Source organism: Setaria italica, chromosome V, assembly GCF_000263155.2.
Source record: "Setaria italica strain Yugu1 chromosome V, Setaria_italica_v2.0, whole genome shotgun sequence".
NCBI classification, from domain to species: domain Eukaryota; kingdom Viridiplantae; phylum Streptophyta; class Magnoliopsida; order Poales; family Poaceae; genus Setaria; species Setaria italica.
The window spans coordinates 40,779,572-40,790,944 of record NC_028454.1 but is presented as its reverse complement, the minus strand read 5'-3'; the positions used below and the strand labels follow the sequence as shown (position 1 = coordinate 40,790,944).

General features: G+C 42.0%; 3 protein-coding genes across 3 annotated transcripts in view; 2 read left to right on the top strand and 1 right to left on the bottom strand.

Moving 5' to 3' along the window:
- Nucleotides 1-3,195: 3,195 nt before the first annotated feature.
- On the top strand, nucleotides 3,196-5,079 carry LOC101773276 (40S ribosomal protein S23). Its single transcript, XM_004970427.4, has 4 exons — nucleotides 3,196-3,348; nucleotides 4,190-4,345; nucleotides 4,432-4,558; nucleotides 4,651-5,079. Exons 1-4 carry the CDS (start codon nucleotides 3,344-3,346, stop codon nucleotides 4,789-4,791), a joined length of 429 nt encoding a protein of 142 aa, XP_004970484.1. The 5' UTR covers nucleotides 3,196-3,343; the 3' UTR covers nucleotides 4,792-5,079.
- Nucleotides 5,080-6,276: 1,197 nt separating this feature from the next.
- Nucleotides 6,277-8,623, top strand: LOC101772576 (nuclear transcription factor Y subunit B-3). Its single transcript, XM_004970426.4, has 8 exons — nucleotides 6,277-6,421; nucleotides 6,534-6,754; nucleotides 6,871-7,000; nucleotides 7,153-7,158; nucleotides 7,685-7,777; nucleotides 7,849-7,899; nucleotides 8,024-8,076; nucleotides 8,297-8,623. The coding sequence occupies exons 2-7, from the start codon at nucleotides 6,564-6,566 to the stop codon at nucleotides 8,042-8,044; spliced, it is 492 nt and encodes a 163-aa protein (XP_004970483.1). The 5' UTR covers nucleotides 6,277-6,421; nucleotides 6,534-6,563; the 3' UTR covers nucleotides 8,045-8,076; nucleotides 8,297-8,623.
- Nucleotides 8,624-10,277: 1,654 nt separating this feature from the next.
- Nucleotides 10,278-11,373, bottom strand: part of LOC101772175 (V-type proton ATPase subunit a1) — a 9,238-nt gene continuing 8,142 nt past the window's right edge. The window contains exon 18 of the mRNA XM_004970424.2: nucleotides 10,278-10,904. Coding sequence (XP_004970481.1) covers nucleotides 10,700-10,904 — 205 coding nt within the window. The 3' untranslated portion in view covers nucleotides 10,278-10,699. The remainder of the gene's footprint in view (nucleotides 10,905-11,373) is intronic.

The window sequence follows — 11,373 nt, the reverse complement described above, 5'->3', positions numbered from 1 at the left end:
TTGCATGCATGCAAGAGTCCATGGAGAGAGCATGCATGCATGCATGCAGAAAAGACAAAAATGATGACGCGACCGACGTACATGCAAATTTAAAAAATCATAACTCCTAAACTGAACATCCAAATTAAATTTTATTTGCACCATTACATTTATTATGACGAGATCTTCAAAACAAGACTCCACCTGACTATGTTTGGTAATATTTTTTAAAAGATATTTTTTTACATATGGATTAATTATTTAACTACTGTGAACAAATACTCGAACGTCATGAACAAATTATTATTTTTTGCAAACAAAAAATTAAACATGACGAATAACAAAGGTATGATGCGAACAAGAAGATGAACATCACGAACATTTGATTGTACAAGACAAAAAGAGAAACTGAACATCATGAATAAATAAATCCACATCATCGAACAATTTAATCTACAAAACCAAATATTGTAAGACAAAATAGTAGAATATGAGCATCAAGTTGGAAGATTTTTTTCCATACATATATCTGGAATAAATTATACGAACTCAAGGAAAAATTATACTCATAGAACAAATTAAATGAACTCACAGAAAAAAAATGAATACATGTGGAACAAATTATATGAACTAATGAAACAAAAGATCTATATACCTTGAACAAATTGAAAAAACTCACAAAATAAGTATTTATACACACCGAATAAAAATTTGTACACTTGAAAATAAATACATTATGAACATATAACAATATTGTAATCCACGAATCTACATGGTTGACTAGTTCAGTTTATAAAGCGAACAAACAATTTAACACACCAATCTACATGGCTGACCAATTCATATCATGATAGGCAAATAAAAAATTTTATACATGACCAACAAGCTGTTATAAGAAGAATAAGAAAAAAGAAAAGTTAGTATTCAACAATTAAACGAGTCTATATCATTAACCAATTCACTCTATAAAAGGTGAATAAATGAGTCAGCTACGTGAAGGAATGAACCTATAAATTGAATACATAATTTTACACTGCGAACTAATAAGTCTATATAGAACAACAAAATGTACGAAGCAACCAAAATCTAGTAGATTACTTTAAAATATCATTTTGAAAGTACCGCTAAAGAAATTATGTACTAAGAAAAATATACACATGGTCATAAAAATACGAAAGAGAAGGAGTAAAAGTAAATAAAGAAATGTAGAAAGGAAAATAAAATCAATGAGGAAAACAAGATAAATTACGTACAAGAAGGAATATGTAGAAGAGAATCTAAATTCAAATAGAAAAACAAAACATGAATTAAACTAATAAAAAGTAAAACGAAACAAGAGAGAGAAAGAAAAAAGAATGAGAAAAAGAAACCGAATATGGTGTGAAAGTAGCCTACATGCGGTAGCAATCGAAAATAAAGGAAAAGGCAAAAGAAAGAAAAGATGAGAAGAAAAAAAGAAGGGAAAAATAAAGAAAATAAATAGTATTACCAAAAATACAATAAAGGATAAGAATAAAAGAAAAGGAGGAAGAGAAAGAAAAAAGGAAAAGAAAAACAACAAAAACGTGAGAGGAAAAGAAAAACAAAAGATAAAAAAGGAAGAAAAGAAATATATTGGAAAATAAATAAAAGAAGACATAAAGAAAGATAAAAAAGGAAAAATGCATGTGCATGCGCCTTAGTGCGTGCATGCACAAAGCAATATGCGAGGAGGTGACAGTGATAAAATAGTACTGACGTGCATGTGCTGTGGTGGTGCTGAATTGGGCGCTATCGCTTTCATGCACGCCGCAGAAAATAGTATAAGCGGACCCATCACACACCAATCGTAGATTTTATTTGGCTGACACGTACTGGCCCATCCAAACTCCTTCAGGCGACAAAATGATTCCCATCACATATGCGATGTACAGTCGCTACGCTGTTCCCCACCCACGACACGCACGGAGGCACCGCCGCCCCTGACGGCAGCCCAAGCCCCAGCGCTGCCGTCCCCTAACTCCATCATGAACGGATATGCTGCCATGTCCCTGTGCCACCTTAACATTAATCTGTGTCGTACCACACCTAACCCATGAATCGGCGCAACCGAGCCCCCGAATCGGCGCCCTTGTTACCAGACGCTGTCGCCTCCGTGAAGAAGTTGTCGCTACCCAACCCGCCCATGCCGGAGGTGCCCACCGCTGCCTGACCCGCGTCTTGGCATTGCAGGAGCTGCCCAACCCGTTCTCTCCGTTGCTCGTCCGGCCGCATCTACCCGTCGTCCTCCATCCGCACCATGAACTAGTGAAGATCGCCATGAAGAGCATTTGTGCAGCGTGGATTTGCCAAGAAGCTCGACCTCTCATGGGTTATGAATCTTATAATGGCTGTTAACATGTAGGATTATGAACCTTAATGGCTGTCAACATGTTTTGGCTTGTTTAACTTATATTTTTGTCAAATATGGCTGAGAGCATTTAAAGCTTGTCATATCTATATTTTATTTTGATTTTTTGTATGGCTCTATGCTTCTTTTACCTATATACGGTTTAATTGACTTCATACATTGTCTATTTAGCGACTCAAAACATGTCTGTATGCAGCATGACATGTCCTGTCACTGATTTTCTCTCCCCTCTATAGCAAGAAATGATTATTTTAATAGACATAGTGTCTACTAGCTAATATCAAAACTTAAGAAGTGTCTAGCAGCAAAGGCAAAATTGAAGAATGTCCACCAACAAATGCCAACACTAAGGAGTGTCCATCAACAAAATTACCCTTTCAAATTTTCTTCAATTTGGTTTTTCTCGTGGATACAACTTGGGAGAGTTGTTGGCAAACGAAAAGTGCAATTCTAATTTTTTTCAGATAGATAGAATAATATTATTGAAAGATAATCATGAAATCCTTTATTATTGTCTCAATCTTATTTATTTAGACAGGCAAGTTGTTTGGTTTTCACTTAGCGTCGGTTATTACAGCATGCAGATAATCAAATCATGAAATTGCACTCTGGTTTTCACCTTTGTCTTGTATCTGAAATTTCACTCTTTTATAACTTTTTTTAATTAGGATTGTACTCTTTATAGGATGGAGGTACAAATCCAGAGCCTACCTGTGCATCCACGTGGTAGACCAGGTCTACCGTGTCCAACCCTCCCCTCCTCAACATCACGACCGTAGGTTCCCTCCAGAAGCACAGATCACAAAGCAGGCACCCACACAGCCAAACCCTAACACCAAAGCCGCCGCATATAAATCCCATCGCCTCCCCTCATCACCCCTCTCTTGCAGCCGCCGCCGCTCCCAGCCCGTGCTCCGCTCCTCGCCGCCGCCGCTCCCACCTCCGCCGCGAAGCGCTCGGAACACTTTCGTCAACATGGGGTAGTTCACTCTCTCCTGTTCGCGCTCTTGCGATCTCTTATTGTCGTCGTCTGTTTTCTGGCCTTAGCGATTATGAATCCAGTGTGGTTTGGTGTGTCGGCATCTCGTAGCGTGATGCGTTCTTGCCCTGGTAGGAAGTATACGACGTGATTTTCGATTCTTTGTTGCGGATTTCATCTCAGTCTGACTGTTTTGTCGAGAATTACTAGTTATTGAGTCTGATGTACCCAAGCTTATTGACGGTCCAGTGCTGATCAGATTCAAAAACGTCAGTGCTAAACATACTCATAAGCGATAATAATCCGTTGCTGCCGTGTAGCTATAATCTTTCTTGATCCGGTTACTTGGGATCTGGGAAGTTATGCGTGGTAGCATACACTTTCCTCATTCTTCTGTAACATTTCAGTGAGTTGCCCTTGGTGTAGTGAAATTTTATATGTTTTTAAGCAAAAGCGTGAGCCTTTGGCCTTCAAGATACTAGAGTTCAATCCATTCAAGAGTCAACAATTAGGCTATTTCAGTAAACATTGTAATTGTATTGCTGCTTGATATGTCGTGTTCTGAAGAATAATCTTTATTTAAACTGTTGTATGTAGGTAACTGGTTATGGATAAATGTGGCCGCATTTGAACTTCTATGCTTAGATGCAATCTTTTGTCTCATTTCATGCAATTCCAACTGTTTATTTGGTTCAGAGATCTGAAATTTTCAGCAAGACCTTTTCATGATAGAGCTGTTATTGATTATCTAGCTGTTCTTTCATCACTAGTGTATCAACCTGATGGTCCCTTAGTAATGATTTTTTAGCTGTGAATATTCATGTTTAAGTTGTCTTATACAGGAAGACACGTGGTATGGGAGCTGGGCGCAAGCTCAAGACCCACCGCAGGAACCAAAGGTGGGCTGACAAGGCATACAAAAAGAGCCATTTGGGCAATGAGTGGAAGAAACCCTTTGCTGGGTCATCTCATGCCAAGGGCATCGTTCTGGAGAAGATGTAAGCAGATGCAGGAACTGTGCTATTTTGGTCACTTTATTTTGAACTCAACTGAACAAATGACAATGGCAATGATTCAATTGCAGTGGTATTGAGGCCAAACAGCCAAACTCTGCTATCCGTAAGTGTGCTCGTGTTCAGCTTGTGAAGAATGGCAAGAAGATTGCTGCCTTCGTGCCAAATGATGGTTGCTTGAACTACATTGAGGAAAATGTATTCTTCATTCAGAGCTCTCTTTCAATTCTTGTCTTGCAACCTATTGTGCATCAGAAGCATGACTTCTATTTTGTTGTGTATCTGTCCAGGATGAGGTGTTGATTGCTGGGTTCGGTCGTAAGGGTCATGCTGTGGGAGATATTCCTGGTGTCCGGTTCAAGGTTGTCAAGGTCTCGGGCGTGTCTCTGCTTGCCCTTTTCAAGGAGAAGAAGGAGAAGCCAAGGTCTTAGATTGCTCTCAACACTCAAAATCAGCAAGCATGGGGTAGAAGGTTTGGAGGCTTTAGATGTTTAAGAATGGTTGCTTGCTATGTTTACAGCGCACTGTTGCAGTTGTTAACCTAAGATTGTGTTGGTGAAAACTTCTTGTCAGACTTTGCTTCTGTTAAGAGACTAGTACTATCATGTTTTGTTCGCTGAGAATGTTAGTAGCTCGCCTCTTTCAGAAACATCCATATCTGGTTGTTTGTGATCCATGCCACTTTCAGGCACATACATATCTGGTTGTGTTGTGATCCATATCTGAGTATCTGACTGTTTTGCGTTTGAGGTTACGTTGCTCGGTGGTTTCCGTCCGGTGCTCATCGTGGTAGAGCTAGTAGTCTGAACCTCCTCTTGCTTTTCTTGTTGATGTGGGGTGACGAATGGCGAAAGGGAAAAATACTTTGCATCCTGAGAGGCTCTAACTGTATTCGTCGAATTCTACGAGTGGTTGGATTGTGATATGATTATCTCGAAAGTTATACGGATGTTTGGATGTACTCTTCTAGAAGCTTCCGTCAGATACAGCTCTACAACAATCTCCCAGAAGAATTTTTCCTGCTGCTTCCTCTGGACGGCGCCGCCGCGCCCTTCACCGTCCTAGCTAGCTTGCACGCAGCACGCCCCGCGCCATGGCTGCCCAGTGCCCATCCCCTGACCCTGCTGCGCGCTGTTGATCCCCCACCGGCCACCGGCCGCCACCCCACGTCCCCACCGAAGCCTCCGTGACTCCGTCGTCTCATTGCGGATCCACCGTCAACGTTGGGCCAATTTACAGGCTAAAATCTTTCGGAAAAAAAATCATGGTTTTCCTCTAACCCCAGTATACTTTGGAGTTAGAGTTGAAGAATATGAAATGTAGCTTGAATTGGGACATTTTGTTTGAGAAATGAAGTGATTAACATTATTTCACCTTTTTTTTGTTTGGTTTTGGGAGCAGAATAAGCTGATTCATCAGTCATCACCAATTCACTGCATCATCCCTCGCAGATACTGAGATACACAGTTAGCTAAAAGCCTAAAATAACGAGGTATAGATTCATCCCACCAAAATCACTAGATGACCGATCATTTCATTCTATATAAAGTGATTTCTCAAACCAAGTAGCCCGTAAAACATTTGGCTGATCAATCATAGCCCGTGACTCCTCGAATTTGCTATAACGATGTTGAAAGATAATCAAACGGTCTATTGGTTTGGCGAATCCTTTTAACCGTGAACTGTCCAATCCCTCAACGAAAATTGAAAAAATTTAAATTTACATTCCAACCCTCGCAAAAGAACAAGATATATTAGTAGAATCCAAAGTTTCCTCATTCAAGAAAAAACTGAAATACAAGCAGCTAAACCCGCGGGTCCACGGGCAGGTTTGGGGGCCCAGCAGGGCCCACTCCCTTCCTCGTCCCTATTTGCAGCCGACGAACGGCCCGGATACTCCGGCCACCTCCATCGCACCCACCCGGACCGCCTCCTCTTCTCCAGCGTCCGATTCCCATTCCCCACCTCTCCTCCTCCCTCCGCGGCCACCTCCCCCCCTCTCTCCTCCCCTCTCTCCCCTTCTCTCCCCTCCTCGCCTCCCCTCGCGCGCGTTTTTATAAGGTACGTACGGCGCGTCGACACGCTGCCCGCCCGCCACCCTCCGGTTTCCCGGCGGCGCCTCTCTGAGCTCTGACGCGATCGATGCCGTGTGGCTCCGTCTTGGTGGATCTAGGGTTTCGGCGGAGGCGCCCGGTCCCCGGCGATGGCGGACGACGGCGGGAGCCACGAGGGCGGCGGCGGCGGAGGCGTCCGGGAGCAGGACCGGTTCCTGCCCATCGCCAACATCAGCAGGATCATGAAGAAGGCCGTCCCGGCAAACGGCAAGATCGCCAAGGACGCCAAGGAGACCCTGCAGGAGTGCGTCTCCGAGTTCATCTCCTTCGTCACCAGCGAGTGAGTTGACACGGCCCGGTAGCGTAGCCCCTCGGCCTTGGATCAGGTTGGCTTCTCTTTTTGTTCTGAGGTGATTCTGATTTGTGCGGTGGCGGCGGCGCCGGTGGTGCTTTCAGGGCCAGCGACAAGTGCCAGAAGGAGAAGCGCAAGACCATCAACGGGGACGATCTGCTCTGGGCGATGGCCACGCTCGGATTCGAGGATTACGTCGACCCCCTCAAGATCTACCTACAAAAGTATCGAGAGGTCAGTGATGGCTCGTGCTCACTGTTGTGTAGATGTGGATCTTCTCTCTCTTTTTCTTCTTTTTTTAATGTTTCTTTTGCATCTGTCTCATGACGCTTCTCTGTCCTCCTTGCATATTCTCCTCTTGGGATGGGCTGGTCTGGTGACTGCAGATGGAGGTATATGATTTTCATACTCTTATTTAATTTCTCCATCAGAACGTATTTGACCTTTCTTAGGCTGAACTGTATAGTCGACACAACCTATTCAGGTTATTGAACTATAACCCCTCCCTTAGTTAGAAAACCTTTGGCAGTTGGCAGAGGAAATGCGCATAATCAGCTTTGAGGAATGCGAACTAGCGAACATTAACCACCTGAACAAGGCTTGATATATTCTTTTCCTGGTTTGTATGCCTTTGTAGGAATGATACCTGCTGGTTTCTATGCCATGTGGTAAAGGTACCTGCAGGCAATAAACCAAAATTCACAAGCAATGCATTGTAGATGCCAGTTCTGAAAAACTTGCATGGATGATCTATTTGTTTTTGATAATTGCCTATTCTTTGTTGGACTGCTCCGGCTACCAAACAAGTTTCTGTGCTACTACTATGGTTGCCGTGAGCAAGTTAATAATTTCATGTCCTATTTGCATATCCAAGATGCAGCGAAATACTGATCACAATTTTTCGCAAAATTCTGCTAGGGTGACAGTAAGTTGTCTACAAAAGCTGGTGAGGGCTCTGTAAAGAAGGATGCAATTAGTCCCCATGGTGGCACCAGTAGCTCAAGTAACCAGGTTAGTATTTTTAACTTGTATTGGTCTCCTCCTGGTTATTCTTGAAACTGACCTACTCATGTTACTTGCAGTTGGTTCAGCATGGAGTTTACAACCAAGGGATGGGCTACATGCAACCACAGGTAATGTATCCTACTTTTATTTGTTAGTGAAACAATGCTATAGTAAATCTCTGATACTAAACATGTCACAAAATTTCAAACACTAAATTATTTCACTGACAATTTTCTCCCTGTACACATTCAGTATCACAATGGGGATACCTGAAGGGCAAAAACTGAAGACAGCAGCAATTTATGGTAATCTTATTGTTCCCTGAATCCTTTTCTTTTGTTAAAGATTCTGTACACAGATAATTTGCCACATTAGTGCATTTTTCTTTTCATGATAAACACAAATTTGCTACCTCTCCCTCTTAAAATCTGTATCTGTTTATCAAGGGAACCTAAGATGCATATTTAAGCTCCACAGCATGGTTCCTGCTTTTTTTTGTTCTGACAATTGCTTCATTCTCTCCAGTGGTTATCCATGAGCTACGGAAGTCTCTACATTGCTTCCGTGTTTATTGGCAGAAAACCGAAGGCACCTAAAAAGGGTGTTTTAACTTTTTGCTATGGCTGCCTCTCAGATGTAAATTGGCTTCCAGGAGAATAGTTCACCTATAATGGTTTAGGGCTTGCTTTTGTCTGTATATTCAGAATGATTTGACCGTTGCTATTTTGACAGCCTTTTACATTCACAGATCTGTATTATGAAGCATAAATATAATGTAGTAGTCCTAGGCGCAAATAATGGTGATTACCATATAAGTCTGTTATCAGTCTATGCTCATTTTCTGGAACTTCATTCCTGCTAGGTTGTCCCTCTCTTTTTTCTCTTTGCACCAGTTTTATGCACATAGATAATTTTATGATCCATCTATTCATATTCTTGTTACATGCAGTTTTTGGTGCATTGAGTACCTGGGTGCCTCTGGGTTGGCTAATGGTTGTTAGTGTTTCTCCTCTTCAAAGCCATTATCTTCCACCTTTCTCCTCTCGTACCCTTCTCCATCGAATTGGTAGCCACGGTGTGCTTGATCTTGTCTTCCACTACCAACTACTTCCTCTGTTTCAAATTGTAGGTTGTTTTGGTATTTTTCCTCTGTTTTGGTACTTCCTCCGTTTGAAATTGTGGTCGTTTTGGTATTTTTCCTCTGTTTCAAATTTTCAAATTGTAGGTCGTTTTGGTATTTTTCCTCTGTTTTGGTACTTCCTCCGTTTCAAATTGTGGTCGTTTTGGTATTTTTCCTCTGTTTCAAATTGTAGGTCGTTTTGGTATTTTTAGATTCATAGACTTAATAATTGGGATGAAGGGAGTATCTATAATGGTGTGAAAGGACACCTCTAGCTTAGCGGTTAGAGTACCTGAGTAGATTCTAGATTTATAGACTTAATAATTGGGACGAGGGGAGTATCTACAATGGTGCGAAAGGATCTCTAGTGGTTAGAACATCTAAGTGGTTGAGTAGCACCTAGACTTCCCGTGGAAGCGAATTAAACAAATATGGAATAAAAAAATTATAAAAAAAATAGGTAGAGGTTTACGCTACTGACTTCGATAAAAAAAAAACTATCTACAATGGTAACCATGATGTGCTTGATCCTACTGTCTACAACGGCTTCCGGCATTGCTAAAATTGCAATGGAACACCGTCCCATCACGGGAAGACATGTTCAACTTTGAAACTTTTTTGACCAATGTGGCCGACAATTATTAACCACTAATATATTGTTATCCCAGAGCGAAGCTCTGCATGGTATTTCCAAGTGATTTACAAAAATACCACCTGCACAACTGAATCGGGAATACTCAAAATTAAACTTTCCATCAGCTAGGTCAATGATGAAGCTAGCAAAGCTAGTTTAAATCTAGGAATACTCAATCGAACTTTCCATGAGTGTGCATATATTTTTAGAAGGAAAAAATACAAAAAAAACCTAACTAGGGGTTTTAGATACCCCATCTCGATTTGTTAGTCTAACACTTGCAACTGTAATAAACTTGCGTGTTCTCTACTTCTCCCTAGTAAAGTTAACCAAACCCAAAATTGTTTGTTATTACCCCTATATGTGCTCCAACATTGCTTAGGTGTTATGTAATCTGTGTGAACCACTCGTATATTTTCTTCATCTCGCACATGGCATTTCTGTTGCATCATTCGTCAATTCTTCCATTTAAATTTAAATTTCGGTGATCCAAGTTGTATTAAAGGATACCCGGTGCACGATGGAACGCCATACTTAGACGAGAACCATGTCAGAGGTCTTTTTGCCAACGGGGAATATGAAAATTCGTTAAAATTGCAGGTGCTAGATTGTAACAAATTAAGATACACGTTTTTTTATTAGAAATTAGCTTGAATTTTTTTGTCTGCCATTTTCTTTAAATTCTACCATGTCATGGGTCACACATGGCTTGCTAGTACATGAACCTGGGCACAGCAGACAAAAAAGCAGCATTTAAAAGAATAATCACAAGGACAACTATTTATTTGAATTGTAAAACAATACAGTAAATATCTGTCATGCCTTTCTTCCAGCATCGGCACAAGAATGGCCAAAAAATTGTCTTTTCCATTTATAAGTAGGCGGGGGCAAATCTACATTTCTATGTTTTTTGTTAGCAACTATAATCTGCATCTCTGTTGGAGGAACTGTACGATGAACCTGCCCTCTACAATACTGCCGTAAACTTACAAAACCTCCTCCCGATGCTGTGGCAATCTCAACGACGACTGCACGCATGCCCAGGGAAGAAGTCCGGCGGTCTGACAAAACGCTGTGTATCGGGGAAACCCATCTCGCCCACAAAGTTCCATTACCGTGCTCCAAAAATTTGTAAGAAACGAATTGTCTCTTTACGTGCTGAATTTCACATGCATCAGTCCTCGTCGTCTGCTAGCAGAGCAAATGAAAATGGCTTGAACTTGTAGCCATCCCCATGGTAGAACTTGTTCATAAACTCAACCCAGTGCAGACGCAATGCATGCAGGAAGGCACTCAATGTTTCCATCATGAGCAATATGAAGGCAGTAGCAAAAGCAAAAACTACAAGTCCCACCAACTTGACGATAAGACTATCATACCTATAAAAAATACAGTAAAGAATGAAGAAGTTAGCGATCATTAAATCCTGTGCATCATGCAAGTACGAAAGAAAAGTTTGATAGAAGGATAGGAAGAAGTCCATTTTTGGCCATCCAACTATTGGCTCAGTTTGATTTTGACCATCGAACCGCAAAACGAGGAATCTTTAGCCATCCAACTATTAAAACCGTTCATATTTGGCCATCGGGCGGTCGGTTTTGCTGACGTGGACGCCACGTGGCGATGGAGCTCATTTGTCAGCCCTCCTCTCCTCTCTCTCTCCCTTCACCCTCTCTCTCCTATGCCGGCCCATCCCCCGCGCCTCCGTTCGCCCCTGCGCCTCCCACTGCCACGCCAGTCACTGTGGTTGCCCTCGCCGCCGCTGATGCGCAAGACCCCATGCCGTCGCCGCCTGGGACTGGGGGGGCGCCGGTGTCTCGGGGTTCGAGGTGAGCATCAGCCTCCTCT

Bases quoted from the DNA above. Each gene is read 5' to 3' on its own strand.
- LOC101773276 (XM_004970427.4), top strand. The intron at 4,346-4,431 runs GTAAGCAGATGC...ATTCAATTGCAG, and splicing joins GGCATCGTTCTGGAGAAGAT to TGGTATTGAGGCCAAACAGC. The intron at 4,559-4,650 runs GTATTCTTCATT...GTATCTGTCCAG, and splicing joins TGAACTACATTGAGGAAAAT to GATGAGGTGTTGATTGCTGG.
- LOC101772576 (XM_004970426.4), top strand. From the start codon at position 6,564: ATGGCGGACGACGGCGGGAGCCACGAGGGCGGCGGCGGCGGAGGCGTC. The intron at 7,778-7,848 runs GTTAGTATTTTT...TGTTACTTGCAG, and splicing joins CCAGTAGCTCAAGTAACCAG to TTGGTTCAGCATGGAGTTTA. The intron at 7,900-8,023 runs GTAATGTATCCT...GTACACATTCAG, and splicing joins TGGGCTACATGCAACCACAG to TATCACAATGGGGATACCTG.